This window comes from Sceloporus occidentalis, unplaced genomic scaffold (assembly GCF_023333645.1).
Source record: "Sceloporus occidentalis isolate IW3139 unplaced genomic scaffold, rSceOcc1.0.p SCAF_5, whole genome shotgun sequence".
Taxonomy (NCBI): domain Eukaryota; kingdom Metazoa; phylum Chordata; class Lepidosauria; order Squamata; family Phrynosomatidae; genus Sceloporus; species Sceloporus occidentalis.
In genome coordinates this window covers 178,258,361-178,280,036 of record NW_028316985.1, presented here as the reverse complement: position 1 = coordinate 178,280,036, position 21,676 = coordinate 178,258,361, and the positions used below count along the sequence as shown (strand labels likewise).

Below are 21,676 nucleotides of genomic sequence, written 5' to 3'. Positions count from 1 at the left end.
ACCCCCTGCCATACAGGAACTCACAATCAAAGCATACCCGTCAGATGACCATCCAGCCTCTGTTTAAAAACCTCCAAAGAAGGAGACTCCGCACACTCTCCGAGGGAGTGTGTTCCACTGTTGAACAGCCCTTACTATCAGGAAGTTCTTCCTTATGTTTAGGTAGAATCTCTTTTCCTGTAGCTTCCATCCATTGTTCCATGTCCTATTCTCTGGAGCAACAGAAAACAAGCTTGCTCCATCTGCAATATGACATCCCTTCAAATATTTAAACTGGCTATTATATCACCTTTTAACTGTTTCTTCTCCAGGCTAAAGATACCCAGCTCCCTAAGTCTCCCATTATAAGACATGGTTTCCAGACCCTTCACCATTTTGGTGGCCCTCCTCTGGACACACTCCAGTTTCTCAACATCCTTTTTTAATTGTGGGTCCCAGAACTGGACACAGGATTCCAGGTGAGGCCTGTCCAAAGCAGAATACAGTGGCACTATTACTTCCCTTGATCTAGACACTTGTAGTTGTGCTTTACTTCCTATACTCAATAACATGGGAAGGATTCAGTATTTCACAACACAGCCCTGTCTCCCACAGGGCCTTCACGGGATCTTCAGCTTATTTTATTTTATTTTATTACTACCCTTCAAAGATAACATCCCCTTTTTAGGTTGCCCATTTAATTTCAGGCCAAAGTCAGTAATGCTTCTTCTTATATTTGAATATTTTTATGTTCCAGTTATTTCTGCCAAATTTATGAAGAAATTAACAATATTTGAAAAGTTCATAAGAAAAATGAATGGTGGAATTAAAGAGATACACCTATTTTGCCAAATGCATGAAGAAATTTACAATGTCTTTAAAAATGAATGATCAGAATGGAATTTTCAATAGTCTATCTTATTCAAGAGGAACAGCTGTTCTATGATGGCACCCACCTGTTAAAAATATGGAACCCTTCAGAACAACAACAACAACAACAACAACAAACAACCAAAACAAAGCAAAAAACACCAGAGGTAGCAGCGTGCTTCAGCACCACTTACTTGGTTGAGTTAACAATGCCAGATTTATATAAGTTAACACTCTAAAGGTCTGCCTGGTTGAACAAATCTGTCAATTTTATTTTCTTCCTGAATTCAGTTTAAGTAACAAAAACAAAACAAGTTATGTTTGTGAAAAACTTTGTAAAATGTTGAAAGTTCATGTCCAAATTTGAGCAAAATGAAATTCTTACAAGTCCCTAATGCAGAATGAGGCAAATTTAGCAAAGCTTCTAGGGCTGCGTCTACACTGCAAATTTAATCTAGTTTGACACTGCTTTAACTGCCATGGCTCAATGTTATGGAATTCCGGGATTTGTAGTTTTGTGAGACATTTCCCCTCTCTGTCAAAAAGAAACTACAAATCCTAGGATTTTATAGGATGGAGCCATGACAGTTAAAGCAGTGTCAAACTGCATTAATTTGACAGTGTGGTAACAGCCCCGGTAACTATCAATTAGAATCCTTTACAAATACCTGGTTCAAAATAGATGGAGCAATGCACCTTGTAATGGTAAAAGTAGCTTCGGTATTTTTGTTTGTTTAATCAGCATAATTTGCCAGATACTTAACTCTTATTATTATGTCTGTAAGTTTTCTGGTTATGTTACCAAATTGCAAACTCAGCTGTAAATTCTACGGGAAGCATAATGGGGAATAAACAATGATGCAACTTTACATAAATGAGACTTAAAACAGCTGACGTAAAGTGGGGCTCTATGAAATAAATAGAAGCCTCTTGCCTGCCAAAGGTCCATTCAACAAGAATTCAGGGCTGCTTCCCTTCTGGAAGAGTGGAGCTGACAACTAAAGCCAAAATGCAATCTCATCGTCTTATCATCCTTTGGGTGCTGTTTCTTGCCTGTCATATAACTGTTGCCAGTAAGTATCATCTTGTTTTTGTCCTTTAGCGATCCTTTCCCTTTAACTTTGCATTACAGGTTGCTTCTCCTTTATCCAGAATTCCAAAATTTGAAATACTGTATTCCATAAACCAAAGCTTTTCTTCATGAGCAGCTGAGATAGTGACACCTTTGCTTTCCGAAGGGTCAGTGTACACAAAATTTGTTTCAAGCACAAAATTATTTTTTAAAATTGTATAAAATTACCTTCAGGCTATGTGCATATGAAACAAATGAATATTATGTTTAGACTTGAGTCCCATCTCCAAAATATCTCATAACGTACATATATGCAAATACTAATAGTCCAAAATAAAAAATTAAAAAATAAAAATCCAAAACACTGCTGGGTCCAAGCATTTTGGATAAGGGAGATGCAACCTATATGCACAGTTGGACCTTCATATCTGCAGGGGATCTGTTCCGGATCTAAGCCCATTCCAACTTTTCCAGGGTATTTCCATTCGCGAGGTGTGTGTGTGTCTGGCTTGGGAGTCCCCAATAATTGGCTGAGTTAGCAAAGGAGGAAAAAAGAAATCTGACCTAGTAGGGATCTGTTCACACTAAAGAATTATAGCACTTTGGAGTTTATCACACGGGGTTTATCCTATGCAGTAGCCAAGGACTGTGGGTTTTGAGAGCCAGTGTGGTGTGGTGATTTGAGTGTTCGATTATGACTCTGGAGACCAGGGTTCAATTGCCAGCTTGGCCATTAAACCCACTCAGTGACCATGGGCAAGTCACATGCTCTCAGACTCAGAGGAAGGCAATGGTAAGCCTCCTTGAACAAATCTTCCCAAGAAAACTCCATGAGAGGGCCACCTTAGGGATGCCATGAGTTGGAAATGACTTGAAGGCACACAACAACAACAACAACCTTCTCTCTCAGAGAGCATTGGTGCCACAACAAACTGCAAATCCCAGGATTCCATAGGATGGAGCCATGACACTTAAAGCAGTGTCAAACTGCATTAATTCTGCAGTGTGGCGGCAGCTTGAGTTTGCTCTCAAAACCAAAACAAAGACCCTTTCTTTATAAAACTGAAACCAAATTAACTGAAATCTCTGTAGCCTTGCTGTCAAAATTATAAGCCTCCAGAGCCCTGCAGATGAAAAAACTGGAAAGTAATGCTGGTTTTATCAGGGCTGGACAACACAAGGGTACACTTCATAGTAGCAGCAGGAACAGTTGTTGTAGCATGATGTTGAGTTATCCTTGTCTTACCTCACCGGTTTCTGTATCCTACAGATATCTTTGACCCTACAATTAGCGTATCCTGCAAGTGTTCAAGAGTGACGTACCGATTCATCCATCCTATCAAATATGCAAGAGTGGAAATCTTTCCTGCTGGAATCACCTGCAAGAACATGGAAATAATGTAAGTGTCTGCCTTCATTTATTTTGTGGTGGAGTTTTCCTGTGAAGGAAAAGATGGAAAGGGAATTAATTTGGTTTATTCATAAATTTTCAGGTTCAAGTTGGGGTATTAAGACTAAAAACAAATAAAACGCTACTGTATAAACCCCTTGGCGAATGCACCCATGGCATCTTTGGTACTACACAAATGTAGCACTTTGATACTATGTTGACCGCCATGGCTTCATCCTATGAAACCTGGGGTCTGTTGTTCGGAGGATCAACGCAGCTCTCTGGCAGAAATTTCCAAATGCTCCAATAAAACTACAAATCCCAAGATCCTATAGGATAGAGCTATACTAGGCAGTTAAAATTAGTTATTAATTAAAATGTTTATTCTTGTTGTGTGCCTTCAAGTCATTTCTGACTTATAGATAGCCTAAGGCAAACCTATCATGGGGTTTTCTGGGGCTGAGAGTGTGTAATGCACCTAAGGTCACCCAATGGGTTTCTATGGCCAAGCAGGGAATCGAACTCTGATCTCCAAAGTTGAAGTCTAATGCTCAGACCACTACAACATGCTGGAGTTCAAGAAATATATATTTTTTTATTTCCCACTCTATATCCAAGGATATTAGAATGACACATAGCAACATCGATTTAGGAGAATTTATTAACAATGACAATAATTTTAAAAGAATGTATTAAATAATATATTAAAGAATGTATTAAATAATGTATCACTTAAAAGAGTATGAAAATGCTATAATTGCGGAGTGTGAAAGAGACCCAGTTTTTTTGCTCCTTGGTCAGATTTGGGGTGCCACCCACCAACTTACTTTTTATTTCAAAAGTTACCACAAAAGTGAAGGGACTAAGGCTGAAGAATTAATACAGTATGACACTGCTTTAACAAATGCTGTGGAATTCTGGGATTTGTAGTTTTGTGAGAGGTTTATCCTTTTCTGTCAGCAAGCCCTCTCCCTCCTAGGTTAGAAAGTTGTATTTCTTGTTGAACCTAAGGGGGCAGAATTCAGAGATATAACCATGTTCATCTGGAATATCAGTATACAAAGGGATCTAGTAGTACCTTTAAATGCAAGAAGCCTACATTTTTGTAGACTTGGGGTGCATCTACACTGTAGAAACAATGCAGTATGACACCACTTTCGCTGCCGTGGCTCCATCCTACAGAATCCTGGCAGGGACGTAGCCAAGTGGGGGGGGGGGGGTCTTGGGGTCCAGACCCCCCCTTCCATTAGAAAAATGAATGGTGTGTGCTGCTGCGCCGCTGCAGCCAAGCCCCATTATAATGGTGGCACTTAGTCTGGACCCCCCCCCTTCCTAAAATCCTGGCTACGTCCCTGATCCTGGGATTTGTAGTTTTGTGAAGCAGCAGCACTCTTTGGCAGCGAAGACTAAATTCTTGGTAAAACTACCGACCCCAGGATTGCATAGGATGGAGCTACAGCACAAAAAGTGGTATCAAACTGCATTATTTCTACACTGCAGATGCACACTTTGCTCTACTTCCTCAGATGCATGGAGAGGGTATAGACTTACCGTAGGTCCAAAAACACACTGCAAAAATAATCCAGTTTGAAACCACTTTAACTGCCCTGGCTCAGTGCTAGGGGATCCTGCGAACTGTAGTTTATGGTGGAACCAGAGCTCTCTGACAGAGGTAGCTAAACATCTCACAAGACTATAGTTCCCAGAATTCCTTAGCACTGAGCCAGGGCAGATAAAGCAGCCTCAAACTGGATTATTTCTGCAGTGTGTTTTGGAAAACTTATGCTACAAATTCTTCCGTTCAGGTAGTATCAAAGCTGCTACAAGATCGCTTTGCTGAACTTAAATCTTTCTGCTTGGCACAAATTTGGAAAGAGACACACCATCAAATCTATTTGTTTTACAGAATCACGCTGAAGAGAGGAAACAACAAAGTGTGTATTGATCCTCAGTCTAGATGGGTGAAGAATTTAGTGAAGGTGATGGAAAATACGTAAGTTCCAACATGATGTCTCTTTCCTGCTTCGGGTTCACCTGGCTTTCCTAGCCGATATTGTCCAAATGAGGAGTGAGGATTTTTGGCTCTCTAGTTTATCTGACCTGCAACTCCCATCAGTTTTACCAGTATAGCCAACAATATGTCATTAGGAAGTTTTACTTCAAAGGTTTCTTCACCCTAAGTCGATTGTGGGAATGGTTGGTGACTTCCGTGTCAGTGGGTCAATGAATCCACTCTGAGTTTTAGTTCAAAAAGTGTAATGCAGGAAGGAGTGAGCAAAGTATGGCCCGTGGGCCACATGCAGCACTCAGGGCTGCTTTCTGGTTCCTTGGGCCCCTATGGATCAAAGGATTATGCCCTCAAATGCCCTCTCAGAGGTGTGTGGGGCAATTTCCCCATGTTTCCCCCCCAGGTTAAGTAAACAAGTGACCTTCTCCCATATCACACTGTATTTCTATATTTGTATTTTTTGTGTGCCTTCAAGTCATTTCCAACTTATGGTGACCCCCAAGGCAAACCTATTGTGGGGTTTTCTTGGCAAGATTTGTTCAGAGGAGGTTTGCCATTGCTTTCCCCTGAGGCTGAGAGAGTGTTACTTGCCCAAGGTCACCCAGTAGGTTTCAAAACTGAGTGGGAAATTTGGTCTCCAGCGCCATAGTCCAATGCTCAAATCCCTCCGCCACAGTGGTTCACATTTCTATATACTGCTAAATATTACTAATATTACTAAATTACTTCCTGTTTTGAAAAGAAGACATCTCCCAGGTCTAAAATAATGTGGGGAGAGTGAATGTGTTGTTAAAAAATGGCTTCTCCTGGGCCTAAAATGCATCCCACACAACCTTTTCTTGTATTGGGGGGTCCACCTTTTTTTGTGGTGGGCACAGTAGGGAGTAGCCTGGGGGAGCTAATGCCCCACAATTGCTCACTTCTGCTTTAAAAAACTATCCAAGGTACCACACAGTATTTCTATATAGTGCTAAAGATTACTAAAACAATATTAATATAAAATTTATTGAAATAAAATGAAACTAATATTACTAAAATATTAGTGATTTTAAAAATACTGTACTAACTTTACTCTTAAATTTTAAATCCCATCCATCGCTGAATGTGATAGCAATAGCCATGACATAAACAACTAGCAAAACAAAAAATATACCTTTAAATCACAATATCATATGCTCAAAATATATTTATACTTGCATAGCTTAAAGAAGGTAAAGTAAAAACTTGGTTAGATGTGATGTTCTTGAAGAAAAAATTAAGAGTGAAGCATAAATAAATTAAAAACCGGAGGCCTCTCCTTTCTCTGCCCATTGAGCCTTGTACCATTCACTCCTTCTCTTCCGCTGAGCTCTAGGGTTTTAAAGGGATGTGGGCAAATGTCACAGCCCATTTCTGCCAAAAGATAGACCAGTGGTGTCACCCCTTTAGAGTGTCACTTGGTGTCATCCTCCTAGTGATACCCCTGAGTGAAGCTGTTTGTGAAATGTGGACAATGGCTGCCCTTGGAGTGGCTGGAGAGGATCAGGCAGGCCATTCAAGGTCTTCTGCAGCCTTGGTGGGCCATAGACTTTCCTACCCTGGGTTAACTTCACAACAGCTCCTTTTGGGTAAAGGCATGGTGCTTGGGGCCTCTTTTCTGTCGTACATTCATTTATTTTACTCTCTATTTTCCTACAGGAATGAAGCTTTTTCTTGAAATGCACCAAGGTCTGAGATGTTCCAGGAAGCATAGATAACGCACAAATCCCAAATGTGAAATGCAATTTCTTCCTTCCTTTTTGCTTTTTTCATTAATTCTGCCTTGGAGAACAATGCTACTGATCTTGTAACTGATTCAGCGTCCATTAGAGCCCAGTTAGGCTGTGCTTGCCCTGCTGAAAACCTGCAATTCCAATGCATCTTCTCATACCATGTGTGCCTATGCCCAATATGTATCTCATCCCAAGGTCAATCATTAAACAGTTCCCCATAGTAGGGCTGCAAAAGACATCTGTCTGCCCCTGCAACTGTGGAAACAGTAGTGCAAATACAATTTCATGAGCACATTTCTTCTAGCCTGCTTTGCACACCCATAGGTCTAAAATGCTGAAAGGAAGAGAGAGAGAATGCCATTATAAAGCCTCAGCAGTGCAGCCCCGTTTTAAGGCAAGGGCTGGGTTTTGGAAACTTTTCCAAAACTCAGACTTGCCTTCCATTTATTTTCCTTATCTAACAAGAGGAAAAAGAGAGGCCAGAATACAGTCATTCCTCTGTATCCACAGATTTTTTTTATCCACCAGTTCAAGAGTCCACAGTTTGAAAATATTTTTAATAAGTATAAATTGCCAATAGCAAATCTTGATTTTGCCATTTTATATAAGAGACACCATTTTACTATGCCATTGTATTTAATGGGACTTGAGTATCAATGGGTTTAGTTATCCACAGGAGGGTCCTGGAACCAAACCCCAGCCAGTAGATACCAAGGGCCCACTTGGTATTCCCAAGTGACACTAGTCATCTGTTTGCACACACATTCTGGTATGCTTCTTGGTGCCAACACTGCTGGCACCAGTCACTCCCTCTGAGATCAGAATAAGGGACCCAAGGTCAATCACATGGCTGGAGTTTTGTTCTGGCTTCAGAGGGAGTGATTCATGCCGGTGTCAACATAGCAGGATGAATGTGCAAACAGCCACCCAGTGTCACTCTGGAGGACTTGGATTTTCTTGGAAGATCTGGAGCAAATGGTGAGTTTATTTAAGTGGTTTTAAGGGATATGGTGGCTCAAGTGGTTAAGATGCTGACTCTGTTGATTGCAAGATTGGCAGGTTGACAGTTCGAGGCCTGGGTGCCACACGATGGGGAGAGCTCCCATCACTAGTCCCATCTTCTACCAACCTAGCAGTTCAAAAGCATGCAAGTGCAAGTAGATAAATAGGTACCACTCTGGTGAGGAATTAAATAGCATTCTGTGCAATCATGCTGGCCACATGATTAGTCATCCCTGAACAGAGCGTAGTTTTCTTGCCTTAAACAGAGTACAGAAACACCATTCCTTTGGATCATACCTTCCAGAATGCCCCATCCAGCAAGAAACAAAAACAATATGGCAACACCTTTCCTATTCTGTGTACAAAAACAGCTGCACTGGCACTTGAATCTTTCTTCATGATGGAGGGTATCTTCCATCATAGCTGAAGGCCACAGGGTAGTTCAGGATGTTCAAGTAGGAGGTGTAGCTATGGGGGTGTGCATGCCAAATGATGACATTTCTGTCCCCTAAATGAAAATTTCTTTCATTCCCCGAGTTTCTAGGATTGCCATGAGTGACACACTGAAAATGGTTCACAGCTAGAACGCTTCTCTTTGCTGTGCCCACATTCCCTTGGGAACTTTGTGTTCTCCCTTTCTTTGGTGCCTGAACTCCATTGTTTAAAGAGTTTTAAGTTACTACAATTCTGGAAATTTGGAGACTGAATGACAATTTCATTTGCAAAAGCGCAATTCTTATATGGGGAGGCAATGCCCTCATCCTGTCCCTTTAGCTACACCTCTGGGTTCAAGGAAAAACTGTTTGGCACACGCCTCTCTCCAAATCTTGGTGCTGCCTCCCAGCATCTGTGCCACCTGAGGAAAGCAGTTAACTCCACCTGACTGTAGGGTCAGTGCTCTTGAAAAATTGCTGGGATAAAGGAAGTATCAAGGAGGAAAGTTCAGATGCAGTTTAGCATGCCCTGCATATCTACATTCTCTTATATCTATTTGGCATTCTAAAACATAGATCTCTCGGCTGTAAGACTGTGATAGGAAAGGTTATTTTGCATCATTTAGGAAGACAAATAATTGCTTTCTAGAAGAAATATTTAAAATCTCTTTTAAGTATTGCAAGAACAGGGATTGAAAAAATTAAACTAATGAACAACAATCTCTGTGATAAATGATGTCTTAAAAAAAGACCTACGCTATTGTACTTTATTCTTGGCTCTTATATTCTCTCTGTGAAACCTTAAAAATGTGAACAGAATCAAATGTGATGCTAAACTGTTTTGTGGGTTTTTTTGTAAATTTCTGTAATAAAACTGAACAATAAAACAAACCTTTTCATTTGAAAACATCCTTTTTGTTGCATGCATTTCTGGCAGTTGCTATAGTGATATAAATCTTCATCAGTTTCAGTTTTGTGGGCAATAATGAATAATTGAACTATTTTTAATTACACAGTTCTTCAGGCTCATTTAAAGTTCAGGTTTGCATTTTTTGGGGGGGCGGGTATCAAAAACAACAGAAATCAGGTTTTCTGTGCGGAAAATCAGATTTTCTGGCTAGGGAACGTTTTCTGCACAAAAAATGCCATTTTCTTCACAACCTACTCCTCTCCTTTATTCATTTTCCACATAGAACAAATTTCAAACTACAAGGATTCCTATCTGTGGATACCCAGCCTGTACCACATTGGTTCTTGACTAACTAACTACACTGTAGAAATAATGCAGTTTGACACCACTTTAAGTGACATAGCTCCATCCTATGGAATTCTGGGATTTGTAGTTTTACAAGGTCTTTAGCCTTTTCTGCCAAAGTGTGCTGGTGCCTTACAAAATGACACATTCCAGGATTCTGTAGGATGGAGCTACAGCATTTAACATGGTGCCAAATCGCAGTTTCTACCATGTAAATGCACCCGTGCATTTTTCTTGGCAGAGTTTTCTGAAACTCAGGACTCTCCATTTTCTATCTGTGGCCTGTTACAGACTGCCAAAATAAAGCTGCTTCAGGTCTCTTTGGAGGTATGCTATTTAAATGATGCATGGGTCCTAAGAGTCCAGAGGTCGCGCCAAAGCCACACTCCATTCCTAAGCACTGGAGTGCAGCTTTGGTGCAGCTTCCGGATTCTTAGGATGCATGCATCATTTAAACAGCATACCTCCAAAGAGACCTGAAGCAGCTTTATTTTGTCAGTCTGTAACAGGCCTGAGATTTGAATACTTACATTATTTCCATCCCTAGATTACTACATTTTGATAGACATAGCTGTTTGGTGCAGCTGTGAACTATACCAATGGAAGCATTCAGCAGGCAAAGTACTCCATTTCCCCAGCTATCAAATGCCCTGGTTTGGAGAATAGGGAAAATATGAACCCCTGCTATAAAGCTATTCGGGAAATAGAATTGTAGCAATGCTCAGCAGAGATAAAAACAGAGATATGTGTGTAAAATAATCATCATCATCATCATCATCATCATCATCATCGTCATCATCATCATCATCATCAAATTGCATTTCCATCCTCTAGTAATCCAGAGCCCACCTTAGGATCTGTGGTTCAGTATTTCCATAGATAATATGTGTTCTCACATTCATTTATTTTTAAAAGAACTTAATATAAGGAACTTATGGTGAATATTTGGTGATATGAAGAATAAACAAGTGGCAGTAAGATTTGTGGAAGTAGAACAATTTGGATGACTTGGGCTCCATTTCTGTGATCTACTTGCATATGCGTAACATTGAATTTTCCTATATAAACAAGGAAGCACTGCCCTCATCCGGGCAAACATGGAGCTTAGCAAATCCCTTAGCAATTCTGCAGTTGACCTACATTTCAGCAAATGCCAAGATGGTTAGGAAAAGACTTTGTTTAACCTGGATTCTTAGGCTGTTTTTGCAGGAGGTGGTTGCAAGCCTTGGATTCTGTCATTTAGGACAGAACTATAGCAAATCTTCCTTGCTGAACCTGTGTTTTGTTTTGGTTTTTTGCTCCATTGCAAGGTAAGAGGCATTTCTTTCTCCTCTCACTTTCTCCCTTTGTCCTCAAATGTACTTCAGTTGCTGCACACTGAGTTCAAATAGCAAATATAGTTTGTACTCTGTTAACTGCAAATGGAGAGGAGGGACTGGAATCGTGTTCTTCCCAGTAAGTTCAGACAAAAGCAAACTGCTGCAGCCTCTCTAAACTTGTGTGTTCTTCCACATTAATAAATTTTGCCATGTGTCACAGTTTTCACCTGTTAAATGGTATGCAGACAACAGTCTTGCTACTACAACATAGGGCTGCAAAGTTAGTACCAACTCAGACCCTGAGATGTTAGGGCTATTTGGCTAATGGAAGCCAAATAGCAAGTGGAAGACATAGGAATTAGAACTTGATTTGTGAAAGCTGAGGATTTCCATGTCTAGACAATTGGTTAATTCTTTGGAACACCATTTAAATTTTTTCTCTAACCTCAGAAATCTTTGGAAGATGGAACTGGTATCTTACTCATGCAAGGAAACAGATCCAATGTAGAGCTGAGAGGTTCTGAGAAGGGAAAATATTATTACACACTTTCTTGTGACCAAGTCCTGGTGAATTCAATGGGGCTTACTTTTAAGGAGATATGGCTAGGATTGCACTATCATCCAACAGAAATCCTAAAAGAATCTCGGTTTCTAATAATAATAATAATAATAATAATAAAAAACTTGGTTTAAAATAATAATAAAACTTTACTCCAGGAGAGGTAGGGCCCCCCGGAAATCAAGAAAGATAAAATATCTAAACAGTACAATAAAACATAAATATTATTTCTGATTAAAATGTATCAGATTTTAATTAAATTATTTATGTGGAAGGTAAAAATACAGTACAGTGGGCCCACCACATTCACTGGGATTAGGGATTTCCATAAAAGTGAAAAATCCACAAATAAAAACTTTTTTTACTTGAGAGAACACTTCTCTAGGAATTTCCTGGTCCTCCACTGCAACTCTATGGCCAACATCTGATAGAAGTTGGCCATAGAATTGCACTGGAGGACCCTAAAATGCCTAGAGAAGTGTTAGGAATCTCTAAGTGCTCCAGTGTGACTCTATGGTCAATTTCTTGCAGTCACGCTGGAGGACCTAGATATTCCTAGACAGAACATATCCATCAAATCCATGAATAACCAAATCCTCAAAAGTCAAATCTGCAAATGTGGAGGGACGACTGTATTCTATCTACATCATTAACTATGTAAACTCTCTTGTCCTGACCCCTTTCCATACCTGACAGAAACATCATTCATCCAAAGCAGAATGGACCTCCTTCTTTGCAGCCGATGCCCAGTAAATTAGGTATGGGGCAGTGGGACTGACACTTGTGGCAATGGATCACAATTGTGACTAAGCAGCAATAATGAATACCAAACAGTTGTGTGTATGTCCCCCTTCAAGTCACCTGCAGACTTATGGCAAAACCTCAATGAATTTCATAGGGTTTCTTAGGCAATAAATAGTGGCCCTCCACATTTGCTGGGATTAGGGATGCAAGACCCTCATGGAAGTGGATAAAATGCCAATAAAAACCTACTTTTTTTAAAACTCGAGGGAACACCCCTCTAAGAATCCCTAGGTCCTCCACTGCAACCCTATGGTCAACATCTGGTGGAAGTTGACCACAGAATTGCACTGGAGAACCTACAAATGCCTAGATAAATTCTCTTTAGGAATCTCTAGATCCTTCAGCATGACTCTATGGTCAACATCTGGCAGTGATACTAGAGGACCTAGAGATTCCTAGAAAGAGTATTAATACAATCAGTGAACAGTCAAATCCACAAATGTGGAATATCTATTGTACTCAGAGGTAGTTTCCACATTCTTTCCTCTGAAATACAGCTTATATACATAGCACCAAGTATTTGTTTTCCCCTCAAATTACTAACCAGTGCTAAGCCTGCTTATCTTCTAAGGTCAGATCTGGTGTTACAAATGAGTGGGTCTAAGAATTCACTAGGAGGGTTCCTTAGTGCCTCTACTACATAGCTACGTGTGTAGTTACACCATGTAGACTGCAATCACAGAACTGTGGCTGATGTCCTTGTTTTGTTCCTGGCTATCTTCATCTATCCAGATGCTTTTCAGATGTCCCACATTTTCCACCAGCCACTACTTTACCTTGAAAGGGGGAGCCCAGGAGGAAGGGGAGTCATTTGGTAGTTCCACTACCACTATGAATGCAGACTGAAGGGCAGCATTCAGTTTGAGTGCGGTTCCTGCTCCCTTTCTTGCTTAGCCAACTATATGGTAAAACTTAATATATTGTAAATGATAAGGGCTGAGCCTCTGAGAAGTAGCTTGTGCGCAAATCCAACACCACCAGACCCACATGGAAGACTGCATGGACATAATTAGGACAAGAAGAGATCAGTGAGGAGAATGGCCACTGGCTAATCACATCTGGGCCCCATGGCAGTCTTATTTGGCTCCCAGAGGCAATACATTTTAATTAAGCTAAGTGAGAAGCAACAACAAAAACCAAGACATGCAGAGTGAACAGATGTCATACCTGCAAAGAAGGATGAAGAACCACAACATGTAGAACATTCAAGAAAAATGTAGATTACCAAATAAAGGCAACAAACACTCATGTAAATATAAATTCCTTTCATATGGTTTATTTGCAACTATATTACATATTCCATATTGTATTATATACTCAGTCATACTTGTATGTTAAAATGCCTTGTTGGCCTGCAAGGTACTTCTACAACTCTGAGCAAGACAAATGCTTACAATTGTATGTTACTAGCAACCAAATCCTTAGCTGCATTTAAATGATTCCTTTCATTTGTCTATTGTTCTGAAATTAAGGGGGGGGGGGAAGAACCCTTTCAACATTTGCAGTGTAGCCCATTACACCATTTGCTGCCCTTTTCCGCTCAGAGAAACAAATGCACCCCAAGCTCTGAATCCGGAGTCTTGTCTGCTACTACTCCTAGGAAAAAAAGAACTTTATAAGGATCCATTCTCTCCCCCTGTTTGCAGTGAGGAAAGGCTGCCAAGTAGTGGTTTTGCTCAAAGGGGAACAGCAAATGTGGTGCTACTCAATGGGCTTTTATGTCATGTTCAAAACAGAGGACATTCTGGAATTCCTCCTGGACAGAAGGTTTAAATGTAGGACATGTCCTGGAAAAAGGGGGTGTCTGGTCACCCTGAAGATATGTGAAAGTTTCTAGTGACTAAAAGGAAGCTGCTTATGTTCAAGCTGCAAGATCTATGAATGAATTTTGAATGTAACATATCCTGGCCAACAATTCCTACATGAATCTCAAATAAAAATTACTGCATTGCTTGTCCATGCTCACTTCTGATACAGCAGGGCAGAGACATTGAGAATCATGCCCTCGAGACAATCTCTTTCTTTCTTTCTTTCTTTCTTTCTTTCTTTCTTTCTTTCTCTGGAAGCACCTCTATTTCTCAGGCCAAACCTTCTTCTGGCCTCAGGGTGACCAGATGTCACAACCTCAAAGGAGGACAAAACACCTCAAAATGTAGAACTGTTATGCAGCAGGACATTACAAAACAAAAGCCAGAAACACTTATAGAAATATAAATTCACTTCATGTTGTTTATTTACAACTATATTACATGTCCTGTACTTTATGCTGTACTCACTCGTATTTTATTGATGAGCTTATCTCTGCTAAAATGCCTTGTTGGCTTACAATGTACTTATAGAACTCCGAACAAGACAAATGCTTAAAGTTGTATTTTACTAGCAACAAACCCTTCACCGAATCGACATTTAAATTATTCATTTCGTTTGTCCACTGTGCTGAAATTAAGGAGAAAAAACTTTCAAGATCTGCATTGTGTCCTGGCAGTGAAAAGAAATATTCTGCCATTTTAAGTAGTTCTGAGTGGCATTCGTCATGTTTGCAACTCTCAAAATATTTAACCCACTTATCATTAGATGACCTACTTTCAAGGTCTGTGCTGTAGTGTTCAAGAAACTTGTTCAAATTACACAACTGGTCACAGCATTTTGCATCATCAATCAAGATCCCCTTTTCACCCAAAAAGTTTATACATGTTTCCACATCTTTCATGAGTACCTTTCCTTTCAAATCCATCCATTTGAAACAGTGAAAATCTGCAAATGAGACACTCCATTTATTTAAATAACCATAGCATTCCCTGTACAGAGACACTGCTTCTTCCATAAAACAATCCACTTCACTATCAAATCCTTCCTCCCGGGCGCATGACAGCACTTCTTTAGTCTTAAGAGAAATAAAGGAGCTTTCCAACCTGTTCTCCAGCAGGGAAGATACATTTTCTATTATATTCATTATGTCAATGATGGAATTTTTTTCTTTTTGAATCTCCTTGATGTTGTCATAAAAAACAGACATTAACGAATGTAGGTGCCACAAATATGCCTTACTCAACCTAGCGGAGAAAAAATCCTTCAGGATTTTAGGGGGACTAGGCAAAGACAAAAAATATGACTGCAAAGCTTCATACGTCTCAAGTATTCTATGAATCACTGGAAACAGACATAGCCACCTGGTTTTAGTATGGGACAATAGCTGTTTGTAGTCTGTATCAACAAATTCACAGTACTCTTTCAGTTGTTCTGTTCTTACTGCATAAGTGGAAAAATAATGATACAGTTTGATGACTACACACTCCAAATCAACTCCCAAGCAGTCAGCCCCATGTTGAATAGTATTGTGAAGGATATGCGCTGGACAGTCTATACCAACTAAATTCTTGTTCACGCTTTTCTTCAGTTTGCTGAAAACACTGTTACCCTCAGCCCTTTTAAGGCCCCCCAAATTAGTGTTTGTATTGTCACCAGCAAATGCTACACATTTGTTAAGAATATCAAAGTGTTTTAGCGTACTGCTTATGTAGGATGAAACTGTGTCCGAAGTTTCACTGGGAATTGCTTCAAGCTCTATAACTCTACTCTGAATACCTCCTGCTTTATAATCAAAAAACTGGATTAAAATTGGGAACACTTTCAGAGACAGATGATTGCTATCATCTATGCTAACCCCAAAACATGAGATCTCTTTCAAAGACTGTATTGTCACATCAACAGAATGCGGCCCAAGAATTTTGTTTATTATAGTTTCAGTCTTTGTCCTAGGACATGACGCACTTTGGGCAATATCAGAGTCACAGTAAATTTCAGCATTTAGCTTAGGTGTACAATCCATAGATCGATACAACGAATAGTGGCTAACGGTGTGAAACGCCAGCGCTGCCTCTGCCGCATTTACCAATTGTGTAGATTTTGATAACTGACTGAAAAAACTTGATAACTCCACAATGTTACAGTAACTTTGGGCATTCCTCTTGTGCTTCTGGGACTGGAGATGAATTTCCAAATCTTGTGACCCTGTAAAGAGTACACACAGGTTGTTTTTTTAAATTGAGGCCATGTGATTTAAAATGTTTTTAAATTAAATTAATACTTTTAATTTAATTTATTTTTTTTTAACTGACTTACCTTTATTGGCTACGGAAATGTATGTTCCTGGAGGACAAATGAGGCACTCAGCTTCATATTTATGCCTACCATCTTTAAATAACTTATATTTGTTTGCTAAACGTTCACTAAATTTGCATTTACGTTTCGGCATTCTGCAACAGCACCTTAAAATCCGCAAGCCCAGGGAAGAAAGAAGCAGAAAGATGAGGCTGTAAAGGCCTTGTAATCACATCTGCGCCTGAAGCCAGAAGGAATTTGCTGGGTTGCTTCTGAATGATCTGCAAGCCAGTGTCTGCAGCCAGCGATGAATGGATCTGCAGCCAGCGATGTAAAGGACAGGTGATCTGCTCAGTGCAGACTGCACTCTGCCAGCGATGGATGGGCTTCGGAAGGAGGGCAGCAGCAGTGGCGACGATCCCTTTTAATAAAAGAATGGGAAAGAAAAAATACACATTGGATATGTACACATAAAAAACTAAAGCACCTTTCCTCCAAGGCTTAAAGTCAGCAGAAGTCTTTTCACAGAACACAATTATGTTGTTGTTGTATGGCTTCCTTCAAGTTGTTTCCAACTCATGGCAACCCTAAAGGGAACCCATCATGGGGTTTTCTTGGCAAGATTTGTTAATAAGTTTACTAGTGCCTTCCCCTGAGGCTGAGAGTATGTGACTTACCCAAGGGCACCACCCAGTGGGATTCATGGCCAAGCTGGGAAGTGAACCCTGGTCTCCAGAGTTGTAGTCCAACACTCCAACCACTATGCCACACTGGCTCCTGAAACATTATATGTTCCCCAACATACTAAGAGCTAATAACACGTAATTGGTTACCTGCCTTTTGACTTGCCTCACATTTTAATTTGAAGGTTTAAATACCAGTACACAGTCTGTCTCCAAATAAAGTTCAGCCAATGTGACAAACAAAAGGAAAATTCCAAGGTTCAATTCCCAGCTTGGCCATGAAATCCACTGGGTGCCTTTGAGCAAGTCACATTCTCTCAGCCTCAGAGGAAGCAAAAGCAAACCTCCTCTGAACAATCTTGCCAAAAAAACCTCCATGATAGTTTCTCCTTAGGGTTGCCATAAGTCAGAAATGACTTAAGGCACACAACAACATGAATGATTTCATTATAGCTGCCCTGGCTACATCTACATCTTCATCATCACCACCACATTGTATTTGTTTATATCCCACCCTTTCCCCAAAACTAGGACTTAGGGCAGCTTACAACATTTAAAAACAGTACAGTTAAAAGCATACAAAAATGGTACATTAAAACATAATTAAATTATTACATCTTATAGAATCCTGGGATTTGTAGTTTGGTTACAGGGACTAGTGGGGCTCTCTGGCTAATGCTAAGTGCGCCTCCTTAAACTGCCAATCCCAGGATGGCACAGGATGCAGCCTTGGCAGATATTTAGGCCCAAAAAATGGTAATCTTCAGGCAGCTCCGAGACTGAGAGCAAAAAAGGAACGACAAGCTCTTCTACTATTTTGGGTTTGTTTGAAGCACCCCTCTGTCCCCCCGCCAATCTCACAAGAGCCAGTGTGGCGTTGTGGTTTGAGAGTTGGAATATGACTCTGCAAGGTCCTGGGTTCAATTCCCAGCTCGGCCACTAAACCCACTGCGTGACCAGGGACTAGTCACACTCTCTCAGCCTCAGAGGGAAGGCCATGGCAAACTGCCAAGAAAAGCCTATGTTAAGTTCACCTTAGGGTTGTCATAAGTCAGAAACTACTTGAAGGCACACAACCAACAACAGCAACAACAATTTAGAGCCACACTGAGAGCAAAACCAGGTTTTCTGCATTGGGATTTCTTCCCCAGTTGTTGCAAAAATTACTTAAGTTACAAAAATCTCTGGTTTAAACATAGGTTTTTTAATAGGTATATGCCTTGTTTGTTCTTTTAAATTGATGTGTGTTTTAACTGAAGCTGTGTTTTTAACCCAGGCCTATTTGTTGTCGTTCCCTGGCTCTGATCCATGGGTAAGAAATAAATATTCATCGTTATCATTGTCATTACCTTTCTTTCTGAAGCCCCCCTCCTGCAGTGAGCAGGCCTCCTCCTCCTCCCCCCCGTCCTCCATTTTAATCTTCCATCCAGGAGGCGTTTCAAAATGTCCTCCATTTTGAGCATGACTCAGAAGCACCAATCTATATTTACGGGAGTGTACTTAGCTTTTACTGTGGACCGTCCCACATTTTTTCTGGACTGCCCTACATTTTTCGGTGCCTTGTCCTCCTTTGTGGTCGGGGCATCTGTGTGTTTTGTTTGTTCTTTTAAAATGATGTATGTTTTAACTGAAGTTGTGCTACTAAATGATGCATATTTGTTGCTTTGTGGTTGTTCCCTGCCTTAATCCAAAGAGGTGGGTAAGAAATACATATTATTTCTTGTTCCCTGCCTTGATCCATGGGGAGAGGTGGGTAAGAAATAACAACAACAACAACAACTTTCTGAAGCCTCCCTCCACCAGAGTGACCAGGCCTCCTCCTTTTCCGGGACAGTCCTCCATTTTAACCTTCTGTCCAGGAGCCGCTTCAAAATGTCCTCCACTTTGAGCAGGATGAAGAAGCACGTATTTATAGTTATAGGAGTGTTCTTCCTTAAGCTTTTCTTTTGGACTGTCCTACAATTTGTCCTACATTTCCCCAGTGCCTTGTCCTTCTCTGGGCTCAGGGCATCTGGTCCCCCTGCATTTTATTCCTTCCCAGCATTTATATCCTGCCTTTCTCCACAAAGGGATCCATCCATGGGTCACATTTGCTCTTTTAAAATGATGCTGTAAGTGAAGTTGATAAATATTGCATGTTGTTCCCTGTCTCGATCCAAAGGGAGAGGCTGGAAAGAAATAGAAATACATCATAATGGTTATTATTTTTAACCTTCTGAAGCCTCTTTTCTCCAGAGTGAGCGGACCTTCCTCCTCCTTTTCCGGGACAGTCCTCCATTTTAAGTCTTCCATCCAGAAGCGTTTCAAAATGTCCTCCATTTTGAGCACGACGAAGCAGCAAGGATTTAGATCTAGAAGAGTGTTTTTGGCTGTTATTTTGGACAATCCTCCCATTTGTTTCTTCCGGCGCCTTGTCCTCCTTTGTGTTTTGGGACATCTGGTCCCCTTGTATGCCTCTTATTTGTTCTTTTAAGCTGATGTGTGTTTTAATGTTTGGGCTGAAATTGATGAATATAATTCCATCCATGGGGAGAGGCAGGTAAAGATATACATAACTGTTGTTGTTGTTGTTGTTGTTGTTATACTTTCTGAGGCCTCTCTCTTCCAGACTGACCGGACCTCTTCTTTTTCCAGGACCTGTCCTCCATTTTAACCTTCTTTCCAGGAGTTTGCAAAATGTCCTCCATTTTGAACATGACTCAGAAGCACGGATTCATCACCTTCCTCTAGTCTTCAGTGTTTTCGGCTTTCATTTTGGGAAGGGCCTCCTTTGTTCTTTTAAACTTATGTTTTAACTGAAGCTGATGAATATTATTTGTTGAGAGGCGGGGAAAATAATATATATATATATATAAATTATTTTTATATATAATGAATTGTTCCCGCCTCCATTCACCAACATCATCATCATCATTATTATTATTATTAACATCACAATAACTATTATTATCATTATCATCATATTTCTGAAGCCTCCCTCCTCGAATAAGAAATCAATTTATTATTATTATCTTTCTGAAGCCTCTCTCCTTTTGTTTTATATATATATATATATATATATATATATAAAATCATTATTTATTTTATTATTAATTATTTTATTTATATAAGAAATATATTATTATTATTATTTTGTTTCTGAAGCCTCTTCCTTCGGTAAGAAATCATCATCCTCATCATCCTCATCGCACTTTCTTTGCTCCAGAGAGAGACTGGGCCAACCTCCTCTTTCCTTCCAGGACCCGTCCTCCATTTTGACCTCCGTTTCCAAAGCGTCCTCCATTTTGAGCATGGCTTTAAGAGAGATCTGAGTTTTTGTTTCGGCCAGGGCCTCCATTCCCCCGGACCGTCCTCCATCCCTGGTGCCTGGTCCTCCATGGCGTGGAGGACGCCCGCTCCCCTCCCCTCCCTTCCTCGCCACTCACCACACAATGGCCGCCTCCTCCTCCTCCTCCTCCGCTGCCTAGTTCTGCTCCGCTCGCTTGCTCTTCTCCTCCTCCTCTTCGCCTTGTGGGCGCCGGCCGCACTGCGCATGCGCACTTGCCACCGCGGCCTCTCGGGCGGGTGACTATATAGTCCCGAATCAGCGCCAATCTGAGCCTGACTCCAGTCAGAGCAGGAAGGAGGCGGGAGGGCTCCTCGCAACAGGCCTCGCTTTGGTTCCCCTCACCTTCAGCCATAGCCCTACTTCCAATAATAATAATAATAACAATAACAACTGTTATTATTAATGAGTTGAAGGCACACAAGAAGAAGAAGTACTGTAGTCTGAAATGACTTGAAGGCACACAATAACAACAAATATTAATTATGATTTGAAGGCACACAAGAAGAAGTCTGAAAGGACTTGAAGACACACAATAATAATAATAATAATAATACAGTAATAATAATGATTTACGACTTGAAGGGACGCAAGAATAAGTAGTCCAAAATGACTTGAAGGCACACAGTAACAACAAATACTAATCATTATGACTTGAAGGCACACAAGAAGAAGTTTGAAAGGACTTCAAGGCACACAATAATAATAATTTACAACTTGAAGGCACACAAAAAGAAGAAGAAGAAACAACTTGAAGGCACACAATAACAACAAATGACAATACTGTAATTAGAACTTGAAGGCACACAATCACAAATCATAATAAGTCAGAAACGAAGGCACACAATTATAACAAAAAGGATTATTATTATTATTAGTTGTTGTTGTTGTTATTGGGTGCCTTCAAGTCCTTTCTGATTTACGGCAATCCCTAAAGGCAAACCTATCCTGAGGTTTTCTTGGCAAGTTTCCTCAGGGATTTTTGCCATGTAACAACAACAACAAAACATAGTTTGAGTCCGAGAGAGTGTGACTTGGCCAAACTCATCCAGTGGGTTTCATGGCCGAACAGGAATCAAACCATGGTCTCCAGAGTCCTATTCCAACGCTCAAACCACTATGCC

The 21,676-nt window shown here is 40.4% G+C and overlaps 1 protein-coding gene and 1 long non-coding RNA gene across 2 annotated transcripts in view; one reads left to right on the top strand and one right to left on the bottom strand.

Moving 5' to 3' along the window:
• The window catches only part of LOC149313212 (uncharacterized), a 42,031-nt gene extending 21,317 nt beyond the window's left edge, over nt 1–20,714 (bottom strand). Inside the window, exons 1-2 of the long non-coding RNA XR_016281362.1 lie at nt 20,653–20,714; nt 16,712–16,965 (exon numbers count right to left, since the gene is read on the bottom strand). This is a non-coding gene — a long non-coding RNA (uncharacterized LOC149313212). The remainder of the gene's footprint in view (nt 1–16,711; nt 16,966–20,652) is intronic.
• On the top strand, nt 1,859–7,033 carry LOC149313213 (alveolar macrophage chemotactic factor-like). Its single transcript, XM_089526560.1, has 4 exons — nt 1,859–1,922; nt 3,192–3,321; nt 5,218–5,304; nt 6,997–7,033. The coding sequence occupies exons 1-4, from the start codon at nt 1,859–1,861 to the stop codon at nt 7,013–7,015; spliced, it is 300 nt and encodes a 99-aa protein (XP_089382686.1). The 3' UTR covers nt 7,016–7,033.
• Nucleotides 20,715–21,676: the final 962 nt, after the last annotated feature.

Bases quoted from the DNA above. Each gene is read 5' to 3' on its own strand.
- LOC149313213 (XM_089526560.1), top strand. From the start codon at position 1,859: ATGCAATCTCATCGTCTTATCATCCTTTGGGTGCTGTTTCTTGCCTGT. The intron at 1,923-3,191 runs GTAAGTATCATC...TGTATCCTACAG, and splicing joins CTGTCATATAACTGTTGCCA to ATATCTTTGACCCTACAATT. The intron at 3,322-5,217 runs GTAAGTGTCTGC...TTTGTTTTACAG, and splicing joins TGCAAGAACATGGAAATAAT to AATCACGCTGAAGAGAGGAA.